Genomic DNA, 13,394 nt, shown 5'->3' on the forward strand with positions numbered 1-13,394 from the left:
ATCATATTCAAAATTTCCTGAGTTATGACCTTACCATACCTGGATTGATTTATTACTATACGTGGATTAATTGTGATTGATTATCATAAATACGTTGGGTATTGCCAGCTAGACGAGAAAATAGAAAAACCGGTTGGAGGGGGTGGTGGGAGGAGAGACGAAAAAAAACCAGCGATGGGAGGGGGTGATGGGAGGAGAGACGAAAAAAAAACCAACGATGGAAGGGGGTGATGGGAGGAGAGACGAAATAAAACCAGCGAAAAATAACCGGCGGACTATTCACCAACTGCTCCATTAGGAGTAGAGACAATTAGCCACGTGACTGTCATGGGCCAGCCTTGTCGAATTGGGCCATTAAACTAACAGATTCTTAAAAAAAGGGCATTAAACTAACAGAGCCCTTGATTTTCCAGACGAGGACCTTTTTGCAAAAGGAGCGTTCGGTCATCTTCGCTCTAGTCGCCCCGCCTTCTCCCCTTGCGCCGGGCTCAAACCCCTAGCCCCCGACGAACCCGACCTAGGGTTTCCGCTTCCAGCATGCCCCGCTGCTGACCTACCAACTTCCATGGCGCTGGCATCCTTGTCCCTGCCATGAACACGGACGCACAACTCCGCTTTAATTGCCGCAAGCGCTGCCTACCGGCTGACGGTCGCCTCGACGACCACTGGCGCGGCCAGCAGCGCAAGCGCCGCGGCGTCCGCGTCCTCGTTCCCGACTGCTTCCTCGTGCCCCCGCCGGAAGCCAAATCCGCTGATTTCGACATGTGGGACTACATCCGCAGCATCCCGGACATGTGGGACAACGGCCTGAGGCTGCTTAAGGACTGGGTCCGTGCGTCCAAGGATGTGCCGCAGGATCCGCCGGATCTCACGTATCTCACCAAGAACAACGATGTGAAGCCAGGGCGCGTGGTGGGGAGTTGGAAAATAGAGAACTCCAGGAAGGTCGCCTTGAAGGCGGTGAAACCGCGTTGGAAGGATCTCCTCGAGGAGACGAGACATAATGACAAGAGGTTGCGCGAGATCGGCGACGAGGTGGCCTTTCTGGAGAAGACGCTTGAGGAGCAGAGGAAGCTGGCTGAGCCGCCTAAGGAGGTATGTTTTGTCATCGCCTTTTTATCTTGGTATATGCGGGGTGAGTAGGAAGATTACGTCCATGGACGAGAGCTCTGTAAGGAAACCCACGTTGCAATAGTGGACAATTGATAAAGAGGGATATGCCAACTGGATTTGCATTTTATTTTAGTGTTGCCCCAATCGAAAATTAGTGTTGCCCCAATCGAAAAACATGCATTGAATTTACCAAAGGAATGGAGAAGACATAGCCATGTAAGAAATAGCGCGCAATCTGAAGGTGTCAAATCTGGTTTAACTGCTTCAAATTTTAAAAGAGGCAACCAGAGAGGTCCTCTTTGTTTTTTCTCGTTAATGGGTGGCTGATTGACCTGCTTGGTTGCGACAACCTTCTATTCTCCACTAACTCTTTGATTTATGTATGTTGATCTGTCTTCAGGATCTGTCTCAATTCTTTGTACCTCTAACTGCTGAAGATGAAAAGGAAGTTCAGGATTGTTTGTATGGTAATGGTTCAAGGTACGTTTGATGATTTGAAGCTTTCCTATATACTCCCTCTGTAAAGAAATATAACATTGCCCCTTTTCACTTACAGTAGCAAAGTCCTGGTGCTGCATGAACCGTCTAACATTGAGGTTAGCAGGGAAAAATTTCGGTGTTTGAGACCACATGGCTGGTTAAATGATGAGGTAAATATTCATCTTAAATGTACTAAACCATCTTCACTGATTGCAAACATGTAAGCTTTACACTGATATTTTCATACGTAATGGGGAAAGTGATTCCTGTTGTTTTCAGGTCATTAATTTGTACCTTGAATTGTTAAAGGAGAGGGGAATAAGAGAACCAAAAAGGTTCTTGAAATGCCATTTCTTCAATACATTTTTTTATAAGAAGGTTAGAATATATGCACCTTGTGTTTTCTCCAATTGAATCTGCAGTGTCATATTAAATATTGCATATCTTTTCTGTGTTCTATAGCTTTATTTGTTTTTGCATTTCTTCTAATCACATCCGACTTAGGATTAGTTGCAATATGCTTGATGAGCGGTTTAGATACTGTGGTTAGCGCTCGAAGGTTGCTATATTGTACCTTGGTTCTGGCTCAATTTATGGACATGCATCAGCTTATCACTTAGTGTATGTTCCATGCTGCTTATGCCTGTCACTTTATAAATTACTAGTAAGATGTCCGTGCTACGCAACTGAATCACAAAAGACGATGTTGATCATTATTTACTTAAATTGTACTCCCTCTGTAAAGAAATATAAGATCGTCTAGATCACTAAAGTAGTAATCTAAACGATCTTATATTTCTTTACAGAGGGAGTAGTCAAGAGTGAGTACATTGCTACAAAACAATAATAAAATGTACCGATATATTGATCAAAGTGATGATGTTATATTGTTGATCAATACACGTCGAGCACAATCGAACATACGGTTTCCAACTAAAAAACCCTTCTTCGAAGCCAAACGGTTTCTTCTCCATATTCACCTTGCAGGAGGACTTCCCGTGCTTTATCATTCCTTGCTCTATCCTATAGTGCATAGAGCATGTGACAAAGAAAATCTTTCCACACGCACATTTGGCAATTGCAATGACAATCCAAACAAGTCTCTGTCTTCAGCTCCTCTTCGCTTAACATGGGCTCCACCCTACAGCCCACACACCATTCTCTGCTAGAAATAGTGACATATTAAGCTTCGGGAGCTAGTTGATGCAGCGGTGAGGAGAGGTGTTGATATCCTTTGCGTCCAAGAAACCAAATGGAGAGGACAGAAGGCGAAGGAGGTGGAGGATACCGGCTTCAAGCTGTGGTACATGGGGACGGCTGCAAACAGAAATGGCGTAGGCATCTTGATCAACAAGAGCCTCAAGTATGGAGTGGTAGACGTCAAGAGACGTGGGGACCGGATTATCCTGGTCAAGCTGGTAGTTGAGGACTTGGTTCTCAATGTTATCAGCGCGCATGCCCCGCAAGTAGGCCACAATGAGAACACCAAGAGGGAGTTCTGGGAAGGCTTGGAAGACATGGTTAGGAGTGTACCGATTGGTGAGAAGCACTTCATAGGAGGAGACCTCAATGGCCACGTGGGTACATCTAACACAGGTTTTGAAGGGGCGCATGGGGGCTTTGGCTATGGCATCAGGAATCAAGAAGGAGAAGATGTCTTAAGCTTTGCTCTAGCCTACAACATGATTGTAGCCAACACCCTCTTTAGAAAGAGAGAATCACATCTGGTGACTTTTAGTAGTGGCCAACACTCTAGCCAGATTGATTTCATCCTCTCGAGAAGAGAAGATAGGCTTGCGTGCCTAGACTGTAAGGTGATACCTGGAGAGAGTGTTGTACCCCAGCATAAGCTGGTGGTTGCTGACTTCCGCTTTCGGATTCGTGTCCAGCGGGATAAGCGTGCCAAAGTCGCTAGAACGAAGTGGAGGAAGCTCAAGGGGGAGGTAGCTCAGGTGTTCAAGGAGAGGGTAATTAAGGAGGGCCCTTGGGAGGAAGGAGGGGATGCGGACAATGTGTGGATGAAGATGGCGACTTGCATTCGTAAGGTGGCCTCGGAGGAGTTTGGAGTGTCCAGGGGAAGGAGAAGCGAAGATAAGGATACCTGGTGGTGGAATGATGATGTCCAGAAGGCGATTAAAGAGAAGAAAGATTCCTTCAGACGCCTATACCTGGATAGGAGTGCAGACAACATAGAGAAGTACAAGATGGCGAAGAAGGCCGCAAAGCAAGCTGTTGGTGAAGCAAGGGGTCGGGCATATGAGGACCTCTACCAACGGTTAGGCACGAAGGAAGGTGAAAGGGACATCTATAAGATGGCTAAGATCTGGGAGAGGAAGACGAGGGATATTGGCCAAGTCAAATGCATCAAGGACGGAGCAGGCCAACTCTTGGTGAAGGACGAGGAGATTAAGCATAGATGGCGGGAGTACTTCGACAAGCTGTTCAATGGGGAGAATGAGAGTTCTACCATTGAACTGGACGACTTCTTTGATGAGACCAGCATGCGTTTTGTGCGGCGCATCCAGGAGTCTGAGGTGAAGGAGGCTTTAAAAAGGATGAAAGGAGGCAAGGCGATGGGCCCTGATTGTATCCCCATTGAGGTGTGGAAAGGTCTCGGGGACATAGCGATAGTATGGCTAACCAAGCTTTTCAACCTCATTTTTCGGGCAAACAAGATGCCAGAAGAATGGAGACGGAGTATATTAATACCAATCTTCAAGAACAAGGGGGATGTTTAGAGTTGTACTAATTACCGTGGAATTAAGCTGATGAGCCATACAATGAAGCTATGGGAGAGAGTCATTGAGCACCGCTTAAGAAGAATGACAAGCGTGACCAAAAATCAGTTTGGTTTCATGCCTGGGAGGTCGACCATGGAAGCCATTTTCTTGGTACGACAACTTATGGAGAGATATAGGGAGCAAAAGAAGGACTTGCATATGGTGTTCATTGACTTGGAGAAGGCCTATGATAAGATACCGCGGAATGTCATGTGGTGGGCCTTGGAGAAACACAAAGTTCCAGCAAAGTACATTACCCTCATCAAGGACATGTACGATAATGTTGTGACAAGTGTTCGAACAAGTGATGTCGACACCGATGACTTCCCGATTAAGATAGGACTGCATCAGGGGTTAGCTTTGAGCCCTTATCTTTTTGCATTGGTGATGGATGAGGTCACAAGGGATATACAAGGAGATATCCCATGGTGTATGCTCTTTGCGGATGATGTGGTGCTAGTTGACGATAGTCGGACGGGGGTAAATAGGAAGTTAGAGTTATGGCGACAAACCTTGGAATCGAAAGGGTTTAGGAGAACTAAAACCGAGTACATGATGTGCGGTTTCAGTACTACTAGGTGTGAGGAGGAGGTTAGCCTTGATGGCTAGGTGGTACCTCGGAAGGACACCTTTCGATATTTGGGGTCAATGTTGCAGGAGGATGGGGGTATTGATGAAGATGTGAACCATCGAATCAAAGCCGGATGGATGAAGTGGCGCCAAGCTTCTGGCATTCTCTGTGACAAGAGAGTGCCACAAAAGCTAAAAGGCAAGTTCTACAGGACGGCGGTTCGACCCGCAATGTTGTATGGCGCGGAGTGTTGGCCGACTAAAAGGCGACATGTTCAATAGTTAGGTGTGGCGGAGATGCGTATGTTGAGATGGATGTGTGGCCACACGAGGAAGGATCGAGTCCGGAATGATGGTATACGAGATAGAGTTGGGGTAGCACCAATTGAGGAGAAGCTTGTCCAACATCGTCTGAGATGGTTTGGGCATATTCAGCGCAGGCCTCCAGAAGCTCCAGTGCATAGCGGACGGCTAAAGCGTGCGGAGAATGTCAAGAGAGGGCGGGGTCGACCGAATTTGACATGGGAGGAGTCCGTTAAGAGAGACATGAAGGATTGGAGTATCGCCAAAGAGCTAGCTATGGACAGGGGTGCGTGGAAGCTTGCTATCCATGTGCCAGAGCCATGAGTTGGTTGCGAGATCTTATGGGTTTCACCTCTAGCCTACCCCAACTTGTTTGGGACTAAAGGCTTTGTTGTTGTTGTTGTTGTATTAAGCACGCCACTTTAACCTAACCTTTACTATCAATAATGGAAGAACGACAATGCGACAATACCAATACTTGTCCCCACGAATCTGTGCAATGGGGGCGTGACGACTACTGACTGAACCTGCTAGCACATTTCCTATTCGGTCACCCGTCCATGTCACGCATCGTCATCTCTCCATGTCTGTGAGCATTATACGAAGTAGCATGCTGCCCATGGGTAGACATGATGGTGAAGGCATCTCAAACAAATTGATATTGTAGCCTTCCAAATCACTTAATTGTATCTTGCAGCATAGAATTCTGCAATATTGCAAGTGTGATCAGCCAATACCAAATATTGCTAAAACAGTTTGCCAAGTGCATTATAGTCCCACAAACATATCACAATCATCGGCCAAGAGAACGGACATGAAAAAAAAAGGAAAACGTAATTAAAAGTACTTGATATAAAACTTGAATACATAAGAGAGTATATACAGGTTCAAACCGTATCGTATGCACATGCATAATTGGCACTGGGAAAAATATGGTACAAAAAAACACAGAAAACACAAAAGAGATAACACACAATGTCCGTTGGTGCACTAAGGTAGACTACAATGAAAATAATTTTCTACCATGGGAGACAGATGCACACGGCCGGATAGGATGACACCTGTGGTAGACCGTACCAGCTAGTCCATCCTCCACATCTTAACCACACAAAGCACATTTGATAGGTTCTGCAATATATTTAGGCAAAAGGGGGAAATGTGCCTATAGAGGGTCCATAGTATATACCTAGACAAAGGAACAAACAATTGACAACACTTGCAATGCATTTTATACGGAATGCACACTAACTGATGGAGATGTACCTATCAAACAAAGCTGACAGACATTTTATAGAACTATACAATGACTTGCAACTTCCAATTTTGATGTCAACTCAACAATAAAAGTGACATCCTTGTCCAATCTTTCCCTAATTATAAATGTGCTATTGCTTCTGGTCCTCCGTCATGGAAATTGCCCCAGAAGTTGGCAACAATTACCCACCATGGCACCGGTAAGTGAAGAAAAAACGATTGGTTTTTATTTCAAAATCGCTGCCGGTTTATGTTCTTATAAACAGATACACTTCCATAACATATCATGAACGCACAAGTGGTGTGATGGCTAAGGGCGCTGTTGTCCGCACGGGAGACCAGGGATCGATCCCTGGTTCTTCCCTTTTTCTCCCCTTTTCCCTCTCTTTAGCGCACCACCTCCTCCGGCACGTGGTAATGGGCCGACCCATGGTCGTCGAGCCCCCTGTTTTTATGCTTTTTATTTACTTTTTACTTTTTGTTTTTATTTTTCCTTCTCTAAATGAAATTCGGGATTTTCAAAAGTATCAAATTTCAACACGTTATGTGTTTTCTAAAAAAAAAAAGAAAAATCATAAACTGTTTGTGAATTCAAAAAACATTTGGAAAATCATAAAAATGTTCATGATTTGAAAAAATTGTTCACATATTTCTTACCAGCTACTACCTCCGTCTTGGGTTTAAAGGGCCCGAGAGCCACCAAGCCTCGTCCCTAATTATTAGGTCGCATGCACAAGCACTCGTTTCTCTCATTGGCCCAGACTTTTAGCAGTTAATGCGATTGAGAGCATGTGGTGCGCGTTCCTAAAATCCAGCTCCAGCATGCACCCAGAATCAGGTAATCTGAACCCAATAACGCGGCCAGCCAATGCATGCGCTCCTTTTTACCGGGGCAGTCCTGGGGCGTGCGCTCTAATTAAATGTGGGAGGTTAAAAGCTGGAGCTTTAACCGGAAAAGAAGTGCTTGGTTGGTTAGTAACGAATTTTAAGGAAGACGCGCCTTGGTATTGAGGATTTGGCTAAGGGGTCTTTTAAACCCGGACGGATATAGTAGCTAGGAAAGAATGTGCAAATCCAAATTATGAACTGTCTAATTATTGAACATTTGCACTAACTGGCACTTCCAGAAAACAAACAAATGCAATCAGGTCGGCTTGAGAAGTCTGCTATGGAAGAAGCACAAACAAATATGTTGTCTTTTAAGGAAGAATAAACTGCTAACTGCACATCATCTACTGTTTTGGTAGTTGCTGCTCCCGTATACACATAATGCAGAGAACAAAACTGCGCTCTGTAGTTTCTTGTCAATATGCACATATTCAGAGAGAGATAATTAACTGCTCTATCTCGTATATGCTCATACGTGCATGCTCAGAGGTCACCGGCGTGGAGGGTTTCAGCGGCGGCGCATCGGTGGGGTCGTGCTCAGGCGCAGCCGTGTGCAGAGGAGGCCGGGGCGGCGGTCAAGGCGGCTGCGGAGGTCGTGGCCTCCCGCCGACCAGAGGCGGCCGACCATGGGTGTGGATGCGGCAGCAAGGGCCGGCCATGGACGTGGAGGCGGCGGCGCCGCAGCAATGCAAGCGGCGCGGGGAGGCGAGGGACGGCCAGTTCCTAGGGTGGCGGCCCCATCTCATCTGGTTCCGGCCGGATCCGGAGTCCGACGGCGGTGTGAAGGCGGTACGGCGGCGAGCTTCTGGCGGCCGCGTGACATGTACTTGAGAGAGAGATACGAGGGAAGAGAGAGGGAGAGGAAGGAGAAGCAGGGCGGTGGTTTGGAACTCCGGCAGTCACTGGCGTCGGCCGGAGGTGGCAGGGTCGGGCGCGAGGGGGCGATGCTCGGGAGGGCAGGGGAGGACAAAGCCCGGTCCACATGAGGGAGGCCCACCCACAGGTAAAAACCACCATTGACTATCGCCACGTCAGAGTTAAACCATCCAAGGACTGATTTTACCTGGTATGGGATTTTGTTTAGGGGGTGAAGAGCAGAAATAAAGATCAAGGGGTTATGTGAACCACCAACTTTTTTCAGGGTAGTAAAATGAACTTTTTTCTATACTGTGGAAATATCTATTTTTAAGCTAAATTATACTTATGTCACTTTTTCGTGACCATTATAGATACATCTTTGGTCATTGATATTAGGAAGTTTGAATATACCATGGTTGCCCTCCTGGGTTTCTTAATTTGAACTTTTACTTGGGGCATCTGTTTGGAATACATTAGATTGCCCTCCTGAGTAGTCACAATCAGGAAAGTTTCACTTGATGCATGCCATGGACACACACATTTTTGAATGGAGAGTAGTTCTCTGTCAGCCTTATTTGGTTCCTTTTGTTGTGTTGTTACTTGATTTGAGACCTTTGATTGGAAATTAGACTAGATATCATGCATTTCGGCCTTGATTTTCATTTGGATAAAATTGATTACCATCTAATTCAGCCCTGTTTATTTTCTGAATTATTGCTCAGCTTGCTTGTGGAAAAACTGGATATGACTACAAATCTGTAAAAAGATGGACTACCTCCAGGAAGTTGGGTTATGAGCTCATTGAATGTGATAAAGTAAAGTGGATGCTGGGTTCTTTAATTTTCTATTGTTACTGCACGTGCTCTTTGACATGCTTATTCTTATGTTTAGAATTTACTCTGCAGATCTTTGTCCCCGTACATCAAAATGTGCATTGGTGTTTGGCAGTTATAAACATAAAGGCGAAGACAGTACAATATCTTGATTCTCTTGGCGGCAATGATCTTCGTGTATACGAAATGCTGGTAACTTCTTTTTGTCATATTGTTTTCTTCCAGAAAAGACACCCAAAGGGCATGTTAGATCTAATAATTATCAAGGAAAACAGTAGCTAGTACAATAGAAAGACAATTGGTAACAGTAACAATAACAACAACAAAGCCTTTAGTCCCAAACAAGTTGGGGTAGGCAATTGGACACAAAATGACCAGTAAAATAAAACCACATTGAAAATAATACGGAGAACTAGTCATCTTCCTTCGATAGTACGCCACCCTCCGGATATTGAAAATTGCGCTGAACCGACAACAAGGGGAACAGACACCTGCAAACGCCCTCGCCATACTAGGCTCTGAAGACCACAATAGCTACTCACTGCTTGAAACGAAGAAACCGCTGAAGGAACATCGTTTGGGGCATCACCCCACGCAGCACAGGCTTACAATTCTTCACTACGAGTCCATAGGGTTGGAGAAACCGGATGACAAATCAAAAGATGCCGAAGTCGCCACACCAAGATCCAACCAGCTGCTTCTCTTGATTGACACACCAACTGCCAAGATCCATAGAGAGCCAATGGATATGGTAACACCTACCCTCATAGGCCCTTTGTCGAACAAATCGAAAGAGGATGCCGAAGTCGCCACACCAAGATGCAACCAACAGCTTCCCTTGATTGACACACCAACTGCCAAGATCTGAAGAGCCAATGGATATGGCAACACCTACCCTCACAGGCCCTTCGTCGGCGTCAAGTTGGATGACGTCGAGGTAGGGAGAGGCTGGAAAGATCCAATGCGCCATCATCACCACTCGCCACCACCCGGCCAATGTCACCAGGAAACCAACCTAGTAAAAAAAACCTACTAGAACTAAGAAAAAACCAAGTGGACAGGCCCTCACTCCTCTTGCCGCCGACGAGGCTGCCGGACGGGCGATAAGATGGGTACCGTGGCAGCAGTGTGGAGAAGGCTTTGGATGACGGATAGGGTTCGCAGGAGGGAGTTTTGCATTAGAACTGAATTTTATATACTGCCTCTATTCTTTTTTTACTTCCTAGAATCCTTGTTGTCGAACTTTTTAAAGATTTCCTTGCAAAGAGAACTTTCTAAATTTGGCGTTCCCCGATCACAAGCAGAACTTTTCAAGTTTGACTGTTTAGATTTATTAGTTTTTAGACTAGCTATAAAATTGAATCATTAGATTTATCATTGAAAATTATATGTTAATTCCACTAATATATCATAATGTGAAGTTCAAAAGTAGCATGCCAAAGACTTTGAAAAGTCATACATGATGTAAAAAGAAAGCAGGGAGTTATTTTTTAGATGAAAAGGGCGAACAGCTGGCAGTAGATGAATCAAATGCACCCTGGTTCCATTCCAATTTGGGAGTGCTTAATTTTTTAGAAGGTTAGTTAACTATATAAATAGCTTTTTGTAGTTTAACTTAAGTAAAACTTTTGGTGCACCTCTTCCAAATGTCAAATGTTAAATTAGGGGGAAACCATATGTTTATGGGCCTCTGCACATGTGCTATGCTCTGGGAGAATTCACCTGATCTTGGTTCTTTCTATCTGCTAGAAGTACTAAATAATACTATCTCCATTAGGCATTTCCGTCTAATTCTTGCTTATAAATTGAGTAATGTAATGGTGCTTCTTCTGTACTCCATATACAGGCTAGATATATTGTAGATGAAGTGAAGGACAAGAGTAATAAAGAGATTGACATAAGTTCTGGGACCAAAGAATCTATTGATTGTATTCCTTTACAAGAGAATGGGTACGTCTTGTTTACACTAATGATCATTTAATGCGTAAATTCACTATTTATGGGTAATATCCGCTTTCAGTTCCTATAACAATAATTTGTTGGGTATTAGTATCATTTACTCCCTCCGATCCAAAATAAGTGTTGCAGTTCTGAACTAGTTTTGAACTGGAGTTAGTTCAGAACTGCGTCACTTTTTATGGATTGGCGGTAGTAGTACATATGCACCATATATGTCCTTTCTTTGAAATCCATGTTTAGTTGGCTGGTCGTGCACAAAGTACTCCCTCTGTCCGGGTTTATTAGGCTTCTCAGCATCACAAGCATGTCCCTTTTTATAAGGCCTCGTTTTGGAAAGGTGCATGCATGCAACCATTTCATTGGTTGCATTGAAAGTCATTGTTGTTGGTGCCATGGCTGGGAAATTAATACACTTCATGTGTGTTTTTTCATTGGCTGCATGCATGTGAGAGAGTGCATTGAGAGTGAAATGGAAGAATTAATGTGCGCAAATTACGATATGTCTTGGTCTAAGAGAAGTTGTCTTTAGGCCTAATAAACCCGGACGGAGGGAGTATGTTTTAAATTCAAGTATTGATACTTGCAGTTATAACAATGGGCAAAGATTAATTTTGATGGGTCTTCAATTATTTCAGGTTTGATTGTGGTATGTTTATGCTCAAGTACATTGATTTCCTCAGCAGAGGAGTCAGCTTATCTTTTGGTCAGGTGAGTAAATTTGATCTGCCAAAAATTTAGCAGACTGGATTTGTTTTTGGGAATGGAGATGCTTATTCTAGATTGATGCATACACATTCGGGCTAAGGTATAAAATGGCGGAAGCTGGTCTATCTTAAGGTGATTATATGGTATGAATTCTTATGCACATTAGTTTTTTGTCAACTGCAGGAACACATGGAATACTTTCGGAGGAGAACAGCTAAGGAAATCTTAAGACTAAGGGCTGACTAAGTTTCCTCTTTTTGTTGGAAAATAAAGACAATTAAGTTCTGCAAATATTAATTATTTGGCCATTCTCCAAAACTGTGCCTTCACCTTGGATGTTGCTGGCAAAGATAGAAAATGTCCATTCCCGTGAGAAACTGAAGAGTTGTCGGCCGTGATCTCAAACTGCTGGCGTTGAAGGATGCAGATGCTAACAAATTTCTGTAAAGCTCTTCTATATATGGATTTGATTGGCAGGAGCAGAAAAAAGGAAAGAAATCTTGAATAGGGTTTTGAGATTTTTTTTTTAACTTAGAGAAGCCTAGTATTAAACCAGTGGCATCTTCCTTCTGTTAACTTGCTTTTGTTTCAGAGTTAGAAAAATGGGTTTTCCTGTTTTGTTAGTTTCGATGGCAAAAAAATCTGAAGTTTTGGTCCGTGTAAATTTCTGTATCTATTCACCGCAGTGACATTTAATCGCTCATGTAGAGTTTTGCTAATTGTAGTGGCAGCGCTGTTTTCTCTGGCACCGTGGCCAAAATATCAGTCATCGTATCTCTTTGTGCTGTTTGCTCTGGAGTTCATGTTGCCTGTAGAGCCGGAGCTCCAGTATTGCCGCTAAAAGGAAAATACCTTTTTTTTTTCAAACGGTCAATTACAGGAAAACTGTACTAAAACCACATAACACACGCGCAATATTGGCCACGGCAGTGCCAAGTTACATGGTCACTGACAAAAACTTGACACCCGCCTCTGAGAAGAATTATGTGTCGTAGTCATCTACTCCCTCCGTTTCAAAATAGATGACTCAACTTTGTATTAACTTTAGTATAAATATTTTTTAAATGAATTTTAGTATAAAGTTAGTATAAAATTAAGTCATCTATTTTGAAACGAAGGGAATAGGCGTCATCGTCATCACCTCACTCCGACTTCACCATTAACAAACGACATCACCTTGTCCCATTGAGACTCGACGACTCCGACTTACCATTAACAAACAACAACACACCGTTCATCACAGGGAACGCCCTAACCCACGCGTATCGAATCATTACAACTTCTGGGTACGCCCCAAGCCACGCGTACCGAATCACCACAACTGGCCACCACAAAGTCGAAGAGGAAACTCCGATTTTGGCGACTTGTTTTAGTGTGAAGCACTAGGCTTTCCTCGACACGGCAGCTCAGACTTCAACACGTCTTGGAAAAGCGATGACCTAGCTTGCACCACGCCCTGCTTCACAACGCTACTCATCTCTGGTCGTCGTCACCGCACACCTCGCACAACCAACAGTCTCCGAGGCAGCCTCTGGTGGCCAAATTTGGTGTTTTGACCTTTTGCTCAAACTTCAGCCGGATCTAACCCCGATTTGAAACAATTTTGAGATTTGACCCTTTTCCTACCGCCAGGAAACCCGACGGTAGAGTT

The 13,394-nt window shown here is 44.2% G+C and overlaps 1 protein-coding gene across 3 annotated transcripts; it reads left to right on the forward strand.

The window, feature by feature from the left end:
- Positions 1-433: 433 nt before the first annotated feature.
- Positions 434-12,457, forward strand: LOC119296125 (ubiquitin-like-specific protease ESD4). 3 transcript variants are annotated; one of them, XR_005144869.1, is made up of 9 exons: positions 443-1,095; positions 1,514-1,593; positions 1,670-1,763; positions 1,873-1,971; positions 8,969-9,061; positions 9,152-9,271; positions 10,926-11,029; positions 11,674-11,843; positions 11,927-12,457. XR_005144869.1 is itself a non-coding variant. In XM_037574517.1 (9 exons), the coding sequence occupies exons 1-9, from the start codon at positions 592-594 to the stop codon at positions 11,987-11,989; spliced, it is 1,230 nt and encodes a 409-aa protein (XP_037430414.1). In that variant the 5' UTR covers positions 444-591; the 3' UTR covers positions 11,990-12,457. The 3 variants fall into 3 exon arrangements, 2 of the variants coding, with proteins under 2 accessions (XP_037430415.1, XP_037430414.1); XM_037574517.1 differs by having other exon boundaries at positions 444-1,095; positions 11,674-11,746; XM_037574518.1 differs by lacking the exons at positions 8,969-9,061; positions 9,152-9,271; positions 10,926-11,029; positions 11,674-11,843; positions 11,927-12,457 and adding an exon at positions 7,876-8,316 and having other exon boundaries at positions 434-1,095.
- The last annotated feature ends 937 nt before the right edge of the window (positions 12,458-13,394 follow it).

This window comes from Triticum dicoccoides, chromosome 4B, assembly GCF_002162155.2.
Source record: "Triticum dicoccoides isolate Atlit2015 ecotype Zavitan chromosome 4B, WEW_v2.0, whole genome shotgun sequence".
In the NCBI taxonomy this organism is placed as follows: domain Eukaryota; kingdom Viridiplantae; phylum Streptophyta; class Magnoliopsida; order Poales; family Poaceae; genus Triticum; species Triticum dicoccoides.

Coding starts and splice junctions, on each gene's coding strand:
- LOC119296125 (XM_037574517.1), top strand. CDS start 592: ATGAACACGGACGCACAACTCCGCTTTAATTGCCGCAAGCGCTGCCTA. Junction 11,030..11,673: donor ATTCCTTTACAAGAGAATGG/GTACGTCTTGTT, acceptor CAATTATTTCAG/GTTTGATTGTGGTATGTTTA. Junction 11,747..11,926: donor TCAGCTTATCTTTTGGTCAG/GTGAGTAAATTT, acceptor TGTCAACTGCAG/GAACACATGGAATACTTTCG.